The sequence below is a fragment of the Juglans microcarpa x Juglans regia genome, chromosome 6D, assembly GCF_004785595.1.
Source record: "Juglans microcarpa x Juglans regia isolate MS1-56 chromosome 6D, Jm3101_v1.0, whole genome shotgun sequence".
NCBI lineage: Eukaryota > Viridiplantae > Streptophyta > Magnoliopsida > Fagales > Juglandaceae > Juglans > Juglans microcarpa x Juglans regia.
In genome coordinates, this window is record NC_054604.1 from 28,773,809 (window position 1) to 28,789,796 (window position 15,988).

Here is a 15,988-nt window from a genome sequence, read left to right on the forward strand (position 1 = left end):
ATTTTTTAATTGTTTTTATTCATTTCAAATATTTTTCTCTAAACTATCAATGATATCATCATATCTTTTGATATTTGTAATATCTCTTCATATACAATGTCATATAATTATGTTATATTTTAAATTAATCCAAATTTATAAGTTAAACTAAAATATAAATTAATTAAAAAAATATTATATAATGAAATTAATCAAAATTTGAGGATCCTTTCTTTTCAGATGAGAGTGTATATATATATATATATATATATATTTGATATTTTGTAATATGTAGCAATTCTAAAATATATATATATATATATTTGATATTAAAATTAATGTTGCGTCACTGAGGAGAGTAGGAGATACTGAAGTTATTTCATATTAAAATTAACGTTGGAGGTACATATCATTGCGTGAGAGACTAGTAGATGAGAGAGAAATCATTAAAGAATAATTTACAACTGTGAACAGTTGCCTAGATGTAGCGGTAACACTGTAGTCGAATGTAAATTAGAGATGAAATAGATAATCTATTGGATGTAACTTTTGGATCATTTTTCTCAAATCATACAGAAATAAGAGTTTTACATAATCGGTTGGGAGTGCTTTTATAGTGGCAAATTGCAATAGGCACCTAAAACTAATTTTAATGATTTTGGGAATCCATGGTTCTATTCTTAGAGTATAGATTTGTGGATAATTGCACATATTCAATGTAAGTAAAAATAAGGCTGCAGGACAGGTTTGCGTTCAACCTAGGCCTGTGCAGAAAATTTTTTGATTCGGTCCGGCCGCTAGCCCTGACTGATAAAAAACGGTTTGAACAAACTTGTGGGTTGAACCCGCTAAATGTCAATTTCGAAACTAACAGGTTTTAACAACTCCCCAAATCTCAAACCCTAGCTACCATCCCTCCCCATTTCTCTGCAAGAACTGCCCGCACGACTCTTCGTCTAGTAATAACTGCTGAAGGTGAATGAGGCATGGGCGTTAAGTGTGTTGGGATCGTAACACATGGAACCCGGCTAGATCGGCCGACAGTTCGCTCCACCTTCGCCATAAGTGAAATCTAGAGCCACCTGCAACTTCTCCTTCCCAACCTCACCCTTCACCACACACCAAGTATTCCCTGCCGAACTCATCGACACTCCTCTTGTTCTGCTGCTCATCGGTGGGGTCGTCATTCGTTCTTGGTCAGGTAGCGGTGACCCGTTGTCGTGGTAATTCTTCAACCCCTCCATGGTGAATGGTGTGTCGTAGACTTTCTACTCGTTCGGATAGAAAAGCTATAGTTTCGCTCCGACGTGGGACCGTTTTTCTGGTTCTCGTTGAACAGAGCGAAGAGATAGATGGTCAGATCCACTTTGGGTTTCAACGGGGTTCCTCTGCCAATCAAGATCCTACGGACCAGGTTTCCATTGTAAGCAGTGGCATTCTGTATCGATGCTCCTATCTCGTTCTCGTCTCCGTTGGAAGGCCAACCTGTCTCCATTACGACCAGTTTGATGTTGTTGTACTTCAATGCAAGACTGTAACAGCCATGGACGTCGTCTACGGCTTGAAGCAGCAGGGTAGAACCATCTACTGCTTTGGGGGCTAAGGAGGTTTGGGTTTCTATGATTAGAGATGGCTTAGAATTAGGGTCGTGTCTTGGTCAATTAAAATTATTTTGTGCGAAAGTGTGTTGAATCTCTCGAGATGTTATCTAAAGTCATTATTATAGATACTTGTTGTAGTTTGGTTTTCGAGAAAGTCTAAGAAAAGGAAAAGGTGGCATTGTTAAAAAAAAATAATAATGGGTTGATATGCACCGGGTTGGATTGGGTCGGTTTATGTTCCCTGGCTGCCGGGTCGGGCCCAAACACATACTAGATTGGTCAAGTTGCAGGCCTAGTTCAGCCCCCACCTGGGGCGGGCGGGGGTATTTGCACACATACCACTAGGGTGTAACCGGTCCGGTTTTGGACAAAATCTAGGACCGAACCGGTATGTATCGGTTTTTTATTTTTCAAAACCGATTACGCCCCGGTTACCCTTCTAAACCGGTACATCCGGTTTTATCGGTTTCCGATCCAGTCCGGTCTGGTCCGGTTTTCTTTTTTTTTTTTAAAATGTAAAAAATATATAATAAAGTGTTACTTCTTATGATAAAATGTTATTAATAATTTAATATATATATATATATTATCTTTAAAGCATATGATCAATTAAATTTTTATTTTTAAGATTAGACTTTTATTTTATAAATTATAATAACATTATTTTATATATAATTATATTAATAACATATGATCAAACAAATTACAAATGTTCATATCTAAGATTAACATTTTATATTATAATTTATAAATTATAATATGAAATTATTTCATATATGATATATAATTATATATTATATATAAAAATTTAATATATAATTATATATTATATATAAAACTTATATATATAAATATTTTGTATAATATATAAAATTAATTTATATATATATATTTTTTCCAACCGGTCCGGTCCGGTTTTCAATATAAGAACTGGTTCTGGACCGGACCGGTTCAAAACCGGACCAACCGGTCCGTCCAGTCCGATTTCTCGATTTTTCGATTTAAATTTACACCCCTACATACCACGAGTAGACTGGTTTTAATTTGCATGTTTGAAAGCCCGAGGTGGGTGCCAAGTTGGGCTTGCCCAACCATATATATATATAATATATATATATATATATAAAACAAAATTATAACTATAAATATCATCTTTTCTCTCTCCTCTCATTTCGAGCCACCATCCTCCCTTGCTCTTCTCTTCTCTCCTCTTATCTTATCTTCTCTTCTCTTCACCCCTCTTCTCCTCTCCCCCTTCCTTCCAAGATTTCACAACTCAGTGGCCACAATCATCTCCTCTCTCTCATTTTTCTTATCCTCCCTCTTTCTTTCTTCTTCTCATCCTTCTCTAAGTCGGCTTTTGAGTTCTTTTCGTTATCGTGGGTCACAACTCATGGCCAAGCTATAGTCTACAACAGCTTGGCCATAGGTCTTTGCAACTTAAGACCATGGTCTCTGCCATGGATCTACAAATTAGAGACCCACGACTACAACTATGGGCGACAAGTTTGCAAATTTTATGACTCATTGCCGTGACCATGGGCCATACAAATATGCCCATATATCTCTGAGGATATGTGCACAAATATGAAAATTTATGTGATTACTACTTAGTTTTGTTTATTTGTTTGGTTTGATATGTAATTTTGTAAGTTTGTTTTAGTTTTTTGCTGGGTTTGTGATTTTTTTTATTTTATTATTATTTGTAAGTTTGATTTGGGTTTTTTTTTTTTTTGGATTTGTAAGATTTGTAACTTTGCATATGCGATTTTGTTAGACTTTTTTGTAAAGAATGTGGTGTTGGACAGTGGTGGTGCTAATCCGTCCCCCGACATCTGGATGGCGACACTCACCTCGAAGGCCTTAATGTCAAAGAAACCGGACTCGAAAGGTTTCCATCTACCCTATCTTATAAAAACTATATTTATACGAAAAGAAATGCTTTAGATATAAAAAGATCTCAGAAAAATAAATTCACAAATTGATATAATTTGATGTGGTATGCTAGATTGTAAATTTACTTTTGTTATAAAATATATCTAATATATCATATGAAATCATATCAATTTATGAATTTATTTTTGTAATATTTTTTTGTATGACCGTAGCACTTCTCTTATACAAAAACTCTAAAGATGACTACATGAAACTTGGAATACCAATCCCATGCAACCTTAAACTCTCCACTCAATATAAAAGGACAACATCATAAATGCACAAATCTTGCATTCTCATCTCTAAAATGCAATAATAATAATTATATATACATACAATTCTTTATGCAATCACGTTTTAAATTGAAGAAATTTAAATTTCTATAAAATGATGTTATTTTTATAGATTATTTTATAAAAATATCACTTAGTTTTTTTTTTTTTTTTTGAAATAAACCTCATTGTATTCATATTCAACTTGTAACAAAATCCGTATACATTTTGTCTATACTCAATTGATCTGTAATGGCCTCAGGGCACTCCTCTACCCAGTACATATCATTATCCCCATATAAAGCCAGTTTAGCTAATTGATGGGCAACCTCATTTCCTTCCCTATGGATAAAAGCAACCTCCCACCTTGAATAGAAGTTCAGTTTCTGCTGCAAATTCTCAACCAAGTGACCGTAGCTAGAGTCATCCTTCTCACCACTGCTCACTGCATCAATGACACTCTTTGCATCACCTTCAAAGATGACCTCACCTAAACCCAGTTCTTCACAAAGAACCATAGCTTCCCACATAGCAATACATTCAGCCCTAAAGATCCCATAGCTCGCCTCTCTTGTAAGACATGCTGCAGCATAAACCTCCCCTCTGCAATCTCTAATAATCACCCCAAGACCCAACTTTTTAGTAGACTCTTTTATTGCTGCATCAAAGTTTACTTTAAGCAGCTGGCCTTCTGGTTTCTTCCATCCCCTGCCTCTACTAATACCAGCATTATCATCAGCCTAAAATGCATCTTCCCCCCCCCCCCCCTTTCTCGAGCCAGTTTTAAATCTTCATAACCTGATAAAGACATTTGTACAATGCTAGCCGGGTTCAAGAATTTATTATAAAAAACCACCCTATTCCTTCTATACCCTATGTTCCTCAAAATAAAAACTATTTTTTCTACATTTTCTGTTGTGAGTTTACTATGCACCTCCTCCCACAATTGGTAGAAACTCTTCACCCCTACACTCCATTTCTGTACAGGACTGCCTTGCTCCGCCCAAACATCAGTAGCAGCTGGGCATTCCTATATGGCATGCATGACAGATTCCTTTTCTCTCAAACATATTGGGCACATTGCATTCTTCACTATCTTTCTCTGGTATAAGTTTTGCTTTGTAAGCAAAATATTGTTTGCCAGTTTCCACAAGAAGTGCTTTACAGATCCTGGAACTCCCAGCTTCCAAATATATTTCCATATGACTTCGCCTCTACCAGCCTCTGAGGTCTCCCCAACCCTTTGCCTCCTCTCTTGCTGCTGTACATGGTAAGCACTCCTAACAGTATATTTTCCATCCTTAGTTAGGTCCCAAATTAGTCTATCTTCTGCACCCATAGGACTAATTGGCAAGGATAGTATCAAATCAGCTTCCTCCTCATCAAAAACCTGACTCACCAAATCCAACTTCCACCCAACCCCAACTTCATTTATCAACACCCTCACACGAGCATCAGCATTTATCCCATTCACTGGAGTTTGCACACACCCAGTCATAGTCTTTGGCAACCATTTTTGACCCCATATACTGATGGATTCACCATTACCAACCCTCCACCTCATTCCTCTCCTAATCACCCCCAAGGTAGACCACACACTCCTCCAAATGAAAGAGGGGAATTTACCCAGTGAGGCTTCAAGAATGGATGTGTCTTTGAAGTATTTCTCTTTGAAGATCCTTGCCACTAAAGAAGAAGGATCTTTTAGAATCCTCCATCCTTGCTTGGCTAGCATTGCCAAATTGAAGTCTTCAAGTTGTCTAAAACCCAATCCACCATAACTTTTTCCTTGCCCCAGCCTACTCCATTTCCACCAGTGAATTCCATCATCTTTTTTGTACTGCGCCCACCAAAACTTTGAAAAAGTTGCTCAATTTCCCCACACAACCTCTGAGGCAGTTTGAAAACACTCATAGTGTATATAGGGATAGCTTGTAAAACAGCCTTAATAAGGATCTCCTTCCCAGCTTTTGAAAGAAACACATTTTTTCAATTTTGGATCTTATTCCACACCCTCTCTTTAAGACCCCTCAAAGCATATATTTTGATCTTCCTACAATGGCTGGCAACCCAAGATACTTTTCATATCTATCACAAATACAAGACCCAGCTTCTCTGTAAATCTCACCTCTAACACCCTCCTTTGTGTTCTTACTGAAGAAAATTGAGGTCTTATGTTTATTTAATTTCTGTCCCGAGGCCTTTTCATAACACTCAAGGATAGCATACATACTTCTCCACTCTCCAATTGTTGCTTTGCCAAAGATCACACAATCGTCAGCAAAAAGCAAATGATTGACTCTTAAACCACCCCTAACTGCAGCTACACCCCTTATCACACCTTCCCTTTCAGCTTTCTTAAACAAATGGCTCAATCCTTCTGCACAAATCAGGAACAAATAAGGGGATAATGGATCTCCCTGCCTTAATCCCCTCGAGGGTATGAACTTTTTTCCAGATTTTCCATTGACCATAACTGAAAAACTGACTGTTTGGACACAAATCATGAGCAGCCTCGTAATTTTCTCACCAAAACCCAATCTAATCAGCATAGCTTTCAAAAATGGTCATTCCACTCTATCATATGCCTTATATATCTATTTTTACCGCCATGTTCCCATTTTTTCCTTTATGACTAGACTGCATTGAGTGAAGCAACTCGAACGCAACCATGATATTATCAGTTATGAGCCTATCAGCGATGAATGCACTCTAAGATTGTGAAATGACTTCAGGCAGTACCTTCTTAACTCTATTTGTAAGGACCTTTGAAATCAGCTTATACAAAACGTTGCATAAGCTGATTGGTCTATACTCCATCACCTCTTTGGGCATCTTCACCTTTGGTATTAATGCAATAAGCGTATGATTTAAGTCTGGCACCATATTTCCCCCATTAAGAAACTCTAGCACTGCATCATCAACATCCCTGCCAATAATGCCCCAATGCCTCTAATAAAACCCAGCCCCAAATCCATCATGTCCAGGAGATTTCCAAGGTGACATTTGTTTTAAAGCCTTTTCCACCTCTTCCCTTCTAAAGGATCATTCGAGTCCCTTCCTCATCTCAGTAGAAATCTTAGGCTCAATATCAGAGATGCACGCTTCAGTATCAATTTCAGTGGGCTTGTTGGATCTATACCCTTCTTCAAAATATTCCCCAAATGCCCCTTCAATGTCTTCCTGCTTCCTTAGAGTGCACCCTTGCATATTAGTAATTTCAAAAATTGTATTCTTTTTCTTTCTTTGGCTTGCACTCATATGAAAAATTTTTGTATTACGATCCCCTTGCTGCAACCAATGAGCCTTTGTTCTTCGCTTCCACCAACTGTTCTCTTGCTCCAACAGTTCCTCTAAATCTCTACTCATCTGCCTTATTTCACCAACTAGAGTAGGGCCCTCCTCTTCTTTAAGCTCTTTGAGTTTTCCAGAAAGAGACTTGCTGCGTTTGGGTACCAAGAGTACCTCAAGTACTCTCACTACTATTATTTACTTTATTATTACTTTTCACTTACTTTTTTACTATTCATTACTTTTTACCTACTATTCATTATTCTATTATTACTTTTTCACTACTTTTTTACTACTATTCACAAACATTCTCAACACTTCTCAGGTATTCTCACTATCCAAACGTAGCCTTAATCTCTCTCCCTCTCCTTGAATCCCATCCTGCAGACCACCTTCTAAGAGCCTGCCTACACAAGTTGAGGCCCCTTTGAACATTTGATAGCCTGCTTCTCTCCCCCTCATTCCTTCCCCAAGCCTCCTTTACAGTTTCACTGCACTCTCTTTCCTTATCCCAGCACATTTCATATCGAAAAAGTCTTTTATTTCTATCATTAATAGAACTTTCTCTAGAGTAAGACAACAAAATTGGTAGATGATTAGAACACCATGCTATTACAGATTCCACCTCAACCTTATTAAAAGTCTTTCTCCATACTTGGTTAGCAACAGCACGATCAAGCCTTTCTTTTACAAAAGAACCATCAGCATGACCATTGCTCCAAGTAAATTTATTACCCCTCCACCCAAGGTCACTCAAACCTCCTAGGGATAGAGCATTTCTAAACTCCTCCATCTTGCTCTCTCTCCTTTCATTTCCCCCCTCCATTTTTCACTTTGAGAGACCAGCTCATTAAAGTCCCCAAGGACACACCAGCCCACTCTAGAAGGAGGCTTTAACATTTGTAGAAGTTCTCAAGATCCCTTTCTTTTAGCAGCTTCTGGATGCCCATAGAAACCGGTCAAGAGCCATTTATGATGTTCCCCTTTGCACTTCACCCAGACGTTAATGTGCCATTGAGAAAAATTCCACAACTCAACCCCCTCCACATCCTTCCATAGCATTAGCAAACCACCACTCAACCCTCTCGGTTCGACCACCATACACCCCTCAAAACCCAATTTCTTTTGAATCCTTTCAACTTTCTTCGAACTCAATTTTGTTTCCATAATGAAAACAAAATCTGGCAGCTTCTCCTTTACAATCATGCAAAGGACTTGAACTGTTCGAGGGTTGCTAAGCTCTCGGCAGTTCCAGCTCAGGGCCTTCATAATTCCTGGCAGGGCTGCCCAGCAGCACCTGCCAATAATATTGGAGAGTTAATCTCTTTTAATGCTTGCCTCTGTTTTTTAAAACCTCCACCTTCTCCTTTCACCTCCATCCACATTTTTCCCCTCACTGGATACCTCTCCTCATTTATTTTTCCCACCTCTCTTGCTGTCCTCTTCCAAGACTTTTTATCTTTCATCTTTTTTATTTCAACACCTACCATTTTGGTTGGTCCCAAAATCAACTCAGGTACCTCCCTCACTAACCTTCCCTTCCCCATAACTTCTAGTATTTCAGTCTCTGCCTTCCTAGGCAAATCATACCCAACTCCCTCAGCTTCATTTTGCTCATTTACCATTGTTTGTTCCTTCATACACCTCCATATAGCCCCACCTATCCTAACACTCCTCACCCCCACGTCACTTGACTCTGACTCCTCTACATCAGAGCCTTTAGAATTTGGTTCTCCTTCAGCACTACATAAGCAACACTTGCCTCCCCTTTTTTTGATCCACCAAAATAAGCTGCCCTTTCACCAAATCTCTCCTTCCCCCCTTCTGATTCCTTCTTTTTGGTCCCCCTTCAGCCCTCAGCCAAGATCCAAATTGATCCTGCGCAACCTTCCCAAACCCAGCCTCGTCATCCTTCTCCCTCGAGCATCCCTTTTCCCCATGAATCAACCACCCACACTTAAAACAAAGTCTGAGAAGTTTCTCATATTTAAGATCAACCCAAACCTTATGGCCATTCACCATAATCCATCTACCTCTAACAGCAGCTCTTTTCAAGGGAATCTCCACCCTAACTCTTAAGTATTCCCCCATCCAATACCATCAGTGGGAACATCAACCTCCATCAGCCTACCTAATGATTTGCCAATCACACTCCCCTTCGCCTTTGTCATGCAAATCATTGGTAGATTATGGATCTCGATCCAGAATAGTTCACTCTCAAACTTCCACTCATTTGGTTGAGTAAAAGCTTCAAACGCCTTGAGTGCAAAAAGATGGTTATCAAACAACTATGGTCTACCATCTAAAACCCTCAGCTTATCAGCCACTGAACAGAACGAGATAACAAATTTATTGTCACCTACCTCCCGAAATTCCGCTGGTTTGCTGATTCCCCAAATTTTCCTCATCGTGGCTGACAACGTTTCTCTTCCAATCATCCTTTTCATAAAGATCTTCCCAACAATGCTCCGTTCCCCACACTCCCAGACCTCCTCCTCGTTATCCTCTCCAACATCAACAATCCGCCTCTCCTCCTCCGAGAGTTTCAGCTTCTCCCACTGATCTTCCAGACTCTTCATACCACTCCCATCAGGTTCCTCCATGGAAACCAGACTCGTATCTTCCTCACAGTTAGTTATAACTGTTTTTCACCATCTCAGTTTTCTAGAGAGAAAACGGAGAGGAGACTCTCGCTATACAAAAAATAAAAAAAAATATCATTTAGTTAAAACATAATTGTATAAATGTTTGTGGAAAGGGTGTACGTGTATAGTTTTCTAAATTTTATAAACCGCTATTTTTTACTTGGGCACAAGAGCTGCCCATGAGAATCACCCGCATCTAGATTTTTCAGAGACAAACAAAATAAAATGTAACAGTACTGACATTGGGCTCCTTAAAATTCATCAATTTTTACTCAAAATCATATTTTTCTATTTCAAACTTCATATATCTCACATTCTATTATTTCTCTCCTTTATTTAAATAATATTTATTTTCACATTTTTTAACTACTCAGTTATTTGTCTTCCTTTACGGTTTCAACAATTCATCTCCAACGATTTAAAAAGAACTCTAAACTATTATCTATTGCATACGATAATGCTTTTAAAATATGTAATTTTTTAATAATAATATTTTCAAAAAAAAATATATATATATATATATTTTTTTTGCCAAAATGACCAAGTTTTAGGAAAAATCGAATCATCTCATAAGTAACATTTTTGTCAAATTCCAAGGATATCAAAATTTAACATTTTTAATAGTAATATTTTTTTTCCCATTTTCTAATAGTCATATTTTCAACTTTAACCAAATTTTGTCTTTTATTTTAATGGTCAAACTTTTAAAATCTTTAGACTTTTTCATATTGAGATGAATTGAGATATTTTTAGATGTGTTGAATAAAATATTGTTAGAATATTATTTTTAATATTATTATTATTTTGAGATTTGAAAAAATTGAATTATTTATTATCTTTTGTATGAAAATTTGATAAAGTTGTAATTATAAAATGAGATGAAATGTAAATTGTGATGAGTTGAGAGTGTTTCTATAATCAAACGGAGCTATAGTCTGTGTATAAACAAGTGGACTCGGTTTTCTTAACACAACTTTTATTTGTATTCATATAAGTTTATTGAGAGTTTTTTTTTTTGAAAAGTTTAATAAAATAATTTTTTTGGGTTGATAAAATATTAATATAAATAGGTTTGAGGAGATAGAATAATGAACAATTTTAAGAACATACTGTTTATAAACTTAAATTTATTATCTATTTTACACGGTCGGATTTGAAATTATTTTTGTCCAAAATTAATTACTTTTTCTCGTATTTTGATAAATTCGTGACGACCCGGATGTGGATGGCCTAATTCAAGTAACTCGAATGATTAAAAATATATAAATATAAAAGAAAATGAAAAAAAAAAAATATTCTTTTGAATTCATTTAAATTTTATCTCGCGTTTGAACTGGTTTGAATTGTAATGGTAACGGTGATAATAATCCTCGGACAACCACACCCACCCACACCGACGCAGCCTGAAGTCGCTCATCCAACCAATCATAGCATCCCCTCCGCAAATCAAAACTCGCGAATCGCACTGGCCCCACTACTCGGATCAATCGCCACCCTTCATTAAACCACGCTCCCACGCTCCTTAATCTCGCGTGGTAGCACCTGAAGACCAATTAGAAAATTTGATCGTTTTTTCTTTTGGTCCCCAGCTTTACATTGGCGTTTCTGCATTACCCTCACCTCTCTCTCTCTGCTAGGGTTTCAGACTCGCCGCTTCTTCTTCTCCTTCTTCATCCTTCTTCCCTATCGGATTGATCACTCGCGAGCTCGGTAAGAACTTTATTCAATCTCATACGAAGTGTCGTGTGCTTTGATTACAGTCCGAAATCCCTGATCTGAAAAAGTTTGATCTAGGGTTTATCTGTGTGGTTTTGTGGTGAGTTGGTTTATTCTCGTGATCAGAAGCATTTTTATGTGTTGCACTGCTTTTTTTAATTGAGTGTTCTCGAATTAGTTTTGCTTTCTTCGGTTGGTGAGAAAAGTTTGGGGAAAGTTCAGATTTTGGAAACTTAGATATCTGATTTTTCGGTCCGGTAACCCGGAGAAACAAATCCACACGAAAGCTTGCGGTTTACCTTGTTTGCTTTTTCTTTCTTTTTGGGTACGCTACTGTGCCCTGATGCTTACTTCCAGAGTGATTTACTTGTGGAGAAATTGGGAATGACCATCTAAGACGTGGTTTTCCTTTGTATCATATCGTTTACTTAGTAAACAAACAGAATGTTGGATTTGGATTCACTTCAATTTTGATCGCGGTGATTTACCGGGTCGGTTTTTTTTTTTTTTTTTGGGGTTCTTATCGGTTGTGACTTGCTGCTGATGTTCACTGAAGGCATGCAAAGAGAGCTGGTTGGTGTACTTTTATTGGGGTAATAACGATCTTTTTATCACGCATATCGAGTAACTTCTTTTCAGTAATTATTGCTGCGATATCGTGGGAACTTTTTGGAGCTGCTTCAATCTTTGTGGCTCAACACTTAAAAATATAGAAGAGTATGTGGAGTTAAGATAGAAAATATTTGTTTCCTCATTTGCCTCACCAGAAGTTCTAGGTCTATAAATGAAGTTCAAATTAGCTTGTGTTTGTTCCAGCTATATTAGAAATGGAATTGATTCATATAGAAGTGTCGGGGGGGTTACCGATTTTATTGGCATATGGCTGTTGCGACACTGTATGGACGGTGTAATAGGTCTTGTTTTGCATTTTCTTTGTAGGAAAATGTCTTAATTTCTTCACGTTCTCTGCAAGAGCTTTTTCGTAACTTCAGTTGAGTCTATTAGTGGTCTTGATTTCTTATATTTTAATTCTTTGGCCATGACTGTTTTAGTCTTTCTTCTTCTGATCCTTCTTCTTCTTCTTCCTCCTCCACCACGCATATATTTTAGTTATTTGATTTTGTTTCAAATTAATATTGGTTAATAAGTTAAGGGTTTAGGTTTACTTGACAAGTTACTTTGAATGTGTTTTTTTTGGGTTTAATGTATGGCTGGTATTGGATAACATATAATTATGTCTTATTATGGATTCAATTTGTTGACCCCAGATTCAAATGGCAATGGAGGTCACTCAAATTCTTTTAAATGCACAAGCAGTAGATAGCACTCTGCGCAACCAGGCAGAAGAAAATCTAAAACAATTTCAGGAGCAAAATCTTCCTAGTTTCTTGCTTTCTCTTGCTGGGGAATTATCCAATGATGATAAGCCTGTTGAGAGTCGTAAATTAGCAGGTTTGATCCTCAAGAACGCCTTGGATGCCAAAGAGCAGCACAGGAAACATGAGCTTGTGCAGAGATGGTTGTCATTAGACACCTCTTTGAAGTCGCAGATCAAAGCATGCTTGTTAAAGACGCTCTCTTCTCCTGCTCTTGATGCTCGATCAACTGCATCTCAAGTCATTGCAAAGGTTGCAGGCATTGAGTTGCCCCATAAACAATGGCCTGAACTGATTGGAACATTCTTGTCTAATATTCATCAGCTTCCGGCTCATACCAAGCAGGCAACACTGGAAACTCTTGGGTACATTTGTGAAGAAGTTTCCCCAGATGTGGTAGAGCAGGACGAAGTAAACAAGATACTTACTGCTGTAGTTCAGGGTATGAACTCTTCCGAGAGTAACAATGATGTCAGGCTTGCTGCTACTCGAGCTTTGTTCAATGCTCTAGGTTTTGCTCGGGCAAACTTTTCCAATGATATGGAACGTGATTACATCATGAGAGTTGTCTGTGAGTCTACTCTTTCGCCAGAGCTGAAGATTCGACAATCTGCTTTTGAGTGTTTGGTTGCTATATCTTCGACCTACTATGAGAAGTTGGCCCCTTATATTCAAGATATCTTTAACATCACTGCAAAGGCTGTGAAAGAAGATGAGGAGCCAGTCGCGCTTCAAGCCATTGAGTTCTGGAGTTCAGTGTGTGATGAGGAGATAGATATATTAGAGGAATATGGCGGTGAATTTAGTGCAGATTCTGATGTTCCCTGCTTTTACTTTGTTAAGCAGGCTCTCCCTGTTCTTATCCCCTTGTTGTTAGAGACACTACTTAAGCAGGAAGAGGATCAGGATCAAGACGAGGGGGCTTGGAATATTGCAATGGCTGGAGGTACTTGCTTGGGCTTAGTTGCACGGACGGTTGGAGATGATGTTGTTCCGCTTGTAATGCCATTCATTGAAGAGAACATAACAAAACCAGATTGGAGGCAAAGGGAGGCTGCTACTTATGCCTTTGGTTCCATTTTGGAAGGACCATCGCCTGACAAACTCATTCCGCTTGTTAACATAGCCTTGAACTTCATGCTTACTGCTCTAATGAAAGATCCAAATAACCATGTGAAGGACACTACTGCTTGGACTCTTGGAAGAATGTTTGAATTTCTGCATGGGTCAGCTTTGGAGACACCCATAATTACCCAGACAAATATTCAACAGATTATTACTGTTCTGCTTCAGAGCATGAAAGATGTACCGAATGTTGCTGAAAAAGCATGTGGTGCTCTCTATTTCTTGGCCCAGGGTTATGAGGATGCGGGGTCTTCATCTTCTCCACTGACTCCCTTCTTCCAGGAAATTGTTCAAGCTCTTCTCACTGCGACTCACCGAGAAGATGCTGGAGAGTCACGCCTCCGCACTGCTGCCTATGAGACTTTGAATGAAGTTGTGAGATGTTCTACTGATGAGACAGCTCCAATGGTACTGCAACTAGTTCCTCTCATTATGATGGAGCTCCACCAGACTCTTGAGGCACAGAAGCTTTCATCTGATGAAAGGGAGAAGCAAAATGAATTGCAAGGCTTGCTCTGTGGTTGTTTGCAGGTCATTATACAGAAGCTGGGGTCAGCGGAGCCAACGAAATATGTCTTCATGCAGTATGCTGACCAGATGATGGCCCTCTTCTTAAGAGTATTTGCTTCTCGAAGTGCCACAGCTCATGAGGAGGCTATGCTTGTCATTGGAGCTCTCGCCTATGCAGCGGGTGCTGACTTTGCAAAATACATGCCTGAATTTTATAGGTATTTGGAAATGGGTCTTCAAAATTTTGAGGACTACCAAGTTTGTGCCATTACAGTTGGTGTAGTCGGGGATATATGCAGGGCGCTGGAGGATAAGATATTACCATACTGTGATGGAATAATGACACAGCTCCTCAAGGATTTGTCAAGCAATCAGTTACACCGGTCTGTGAAGCCTCCCATATTTTCATGCTTTGGTGACATTGCTTTGGCAATTGGGGAAAACTTTGAGAAGTACTTGATGTATGCTATGCCCATGCTTCAGAGTGCAGCAGAACTGTCTGCCCATATTTCTGGTGCTGATGACGACATGTTAGAGTACACCAACTCTCTGAGAAATGGAATTCTGGAGGCATACTCAGGGATCTTCCAGGGATTTAAGGGCTCTTCAAACACGCAGCTATTGATGCCTTATGCACCTCACATTCTACAGTTCTTGGATAGTTTGTATATGGAGAAGGACATGTAAGATATGCTGGACTCTTTACCTCAATTTTCCATTTTATCTTTGTTATCTGTAAATTACAATGGGCAGTTTCTGACCTTCTTATGTTTTTTCTTTTAGGGATGATGCGGTGTCTAAGACAGCAATTGGGGTCCTTGGAGACCTAGCTGATACTCTAGGTGGTAATGCAGGTCCCTTAATTCAGCAATCTGTGTCAAGCAGAGACTTTCTAAGTGAATGTTTGTCGTCTGATGACCATTTGATTAGGGAATCTGCTGAATGGGCCAAGTTGGCCATCAGTCGAGCCATTTCTATTTGAGGCTACTGCTACTTCATATAATCTACTTGCATGCAGTTGGGTGTGTTGAGTCGGGGTCTGGGATTGCATACATACAATGAGTCAGGACGTCCATTTTTGGGAGCCAGATGTTTGGGTTGTTCGGGTGTCAGTATTCTCACCCAGCAGCGCGAAGTCACTTTCTGTAATTGTCTTCATTTTAGTTTGTTATGGGAGGAATGTGATACATTAGATCCCATATCACACCCTGCCTCATCAGACGGGCTTAGTTACGGTTGTTCCATTTGTTTGGAGTCGATGGTGCCGGAGTTAGTTGGGAGTTGGGTTGGGGGTACTCTAGCAGCAATGTAAAAGCCTGCATTTTTTTTTTAGTCCTTCGGCCTTTTTTTTTTCTTCCCTCACCAAAATTGGGTGTCTTCAAGTATTGCATTGTTACATGTTAATTTTCATGGAGTTTTGCTGTATCTTTTGCCTGTGCTGTACTCACGCATACTTGGTCATTATGTGGGATTTGTGAGAACAGCATGATATTAGCTTCATATCATGCATTGGTCATATTTCATCATTATTCTATTTA

General features: G+C 38.6%; 2 protein-coding genes across 2 annotated transcripts; one reads left to right on the forward strand and one right to left on the reverse strand.

Moving 5' to 3' along the window:
• Positions 1–3,987: 3,987 nt before the first annotated feature.
• LOC121235507 lies at positions 3,988–7,871 on the reverse strand. The gene is made up of 4 exons (XM_041131854.1): positions 7,471–7,871; positions 6,530–6,716; positions 4,867–5,627; positions 3,988–4,501 (listed from the first exon to the last, which is right to left on the reverse strand). Exons 1-4 carry the CDS (start codon positions 7,869–7,871, stop codon positions 3,988–3,990), a joined length of 1,863 nt encoding a protein of 620 aa, XP_040987788.1.
• A 3,402-nt stretch (positions 7,872–11,273) lies between these two features.
• Positions 11,274–15,988, forward strand: LOC121234288 (importin subunit beta-1-like). The gene is made up of 3 exons (XM_041130171.1): positions 11,274–11,433; positions 12,708–15,133; positions 15,234–15,988. Exons 2-3 carry the CDS (start codon positions 12,714–12,716, stop codon positions 15,430–15,432), a joined length of 2,619 nt encoding a protein of 872 aa, XP_040986105.1. The 5' UTR covers positions 11,274–11,433; positions 12,708–12,713; the 3' UTR covers positions 15,433–15,988.

Bases quoted from the DNA above. Each gene is read 5' to 3' on its own strand.
- LOC121235507 (XM_041131854.1), bottom strand. From the start codon at position 7,871: ATGGAGGAGTTTAGAAATGCTCTATCCCTAGGAGGTTTGAGTGACCTT. The intron at 5,628-6,529 runs GTACTGCCTGAA...TGGTGGGCGCAG, and splicing joins TTACAAATAGAGTTAAGAAG to TACAAAAAAGATGATGGAAT. The intron at 4,502-4,866 runs GTGCCCAATATG...TGGTATTAGTAG, and splicing joins AAGATAGTGAAGAATGCAAT to AGGCAGGGGATGGAAGAAAC.
- LOC121234288 (XM_041130171.1), top strand. From the start codon at position 12,714: ATGGCAATGGAGGTCACTCAAATTCTTTTAAATGCACAAGCAGTAGAT. The intron at 15,134-15,233 runs GTAAGATATGCT...TTTTTCTTTTAG, and splicing joins TTGTATATGGAGAAGGACAT to GGATGATGCGGTGTCTAAGA.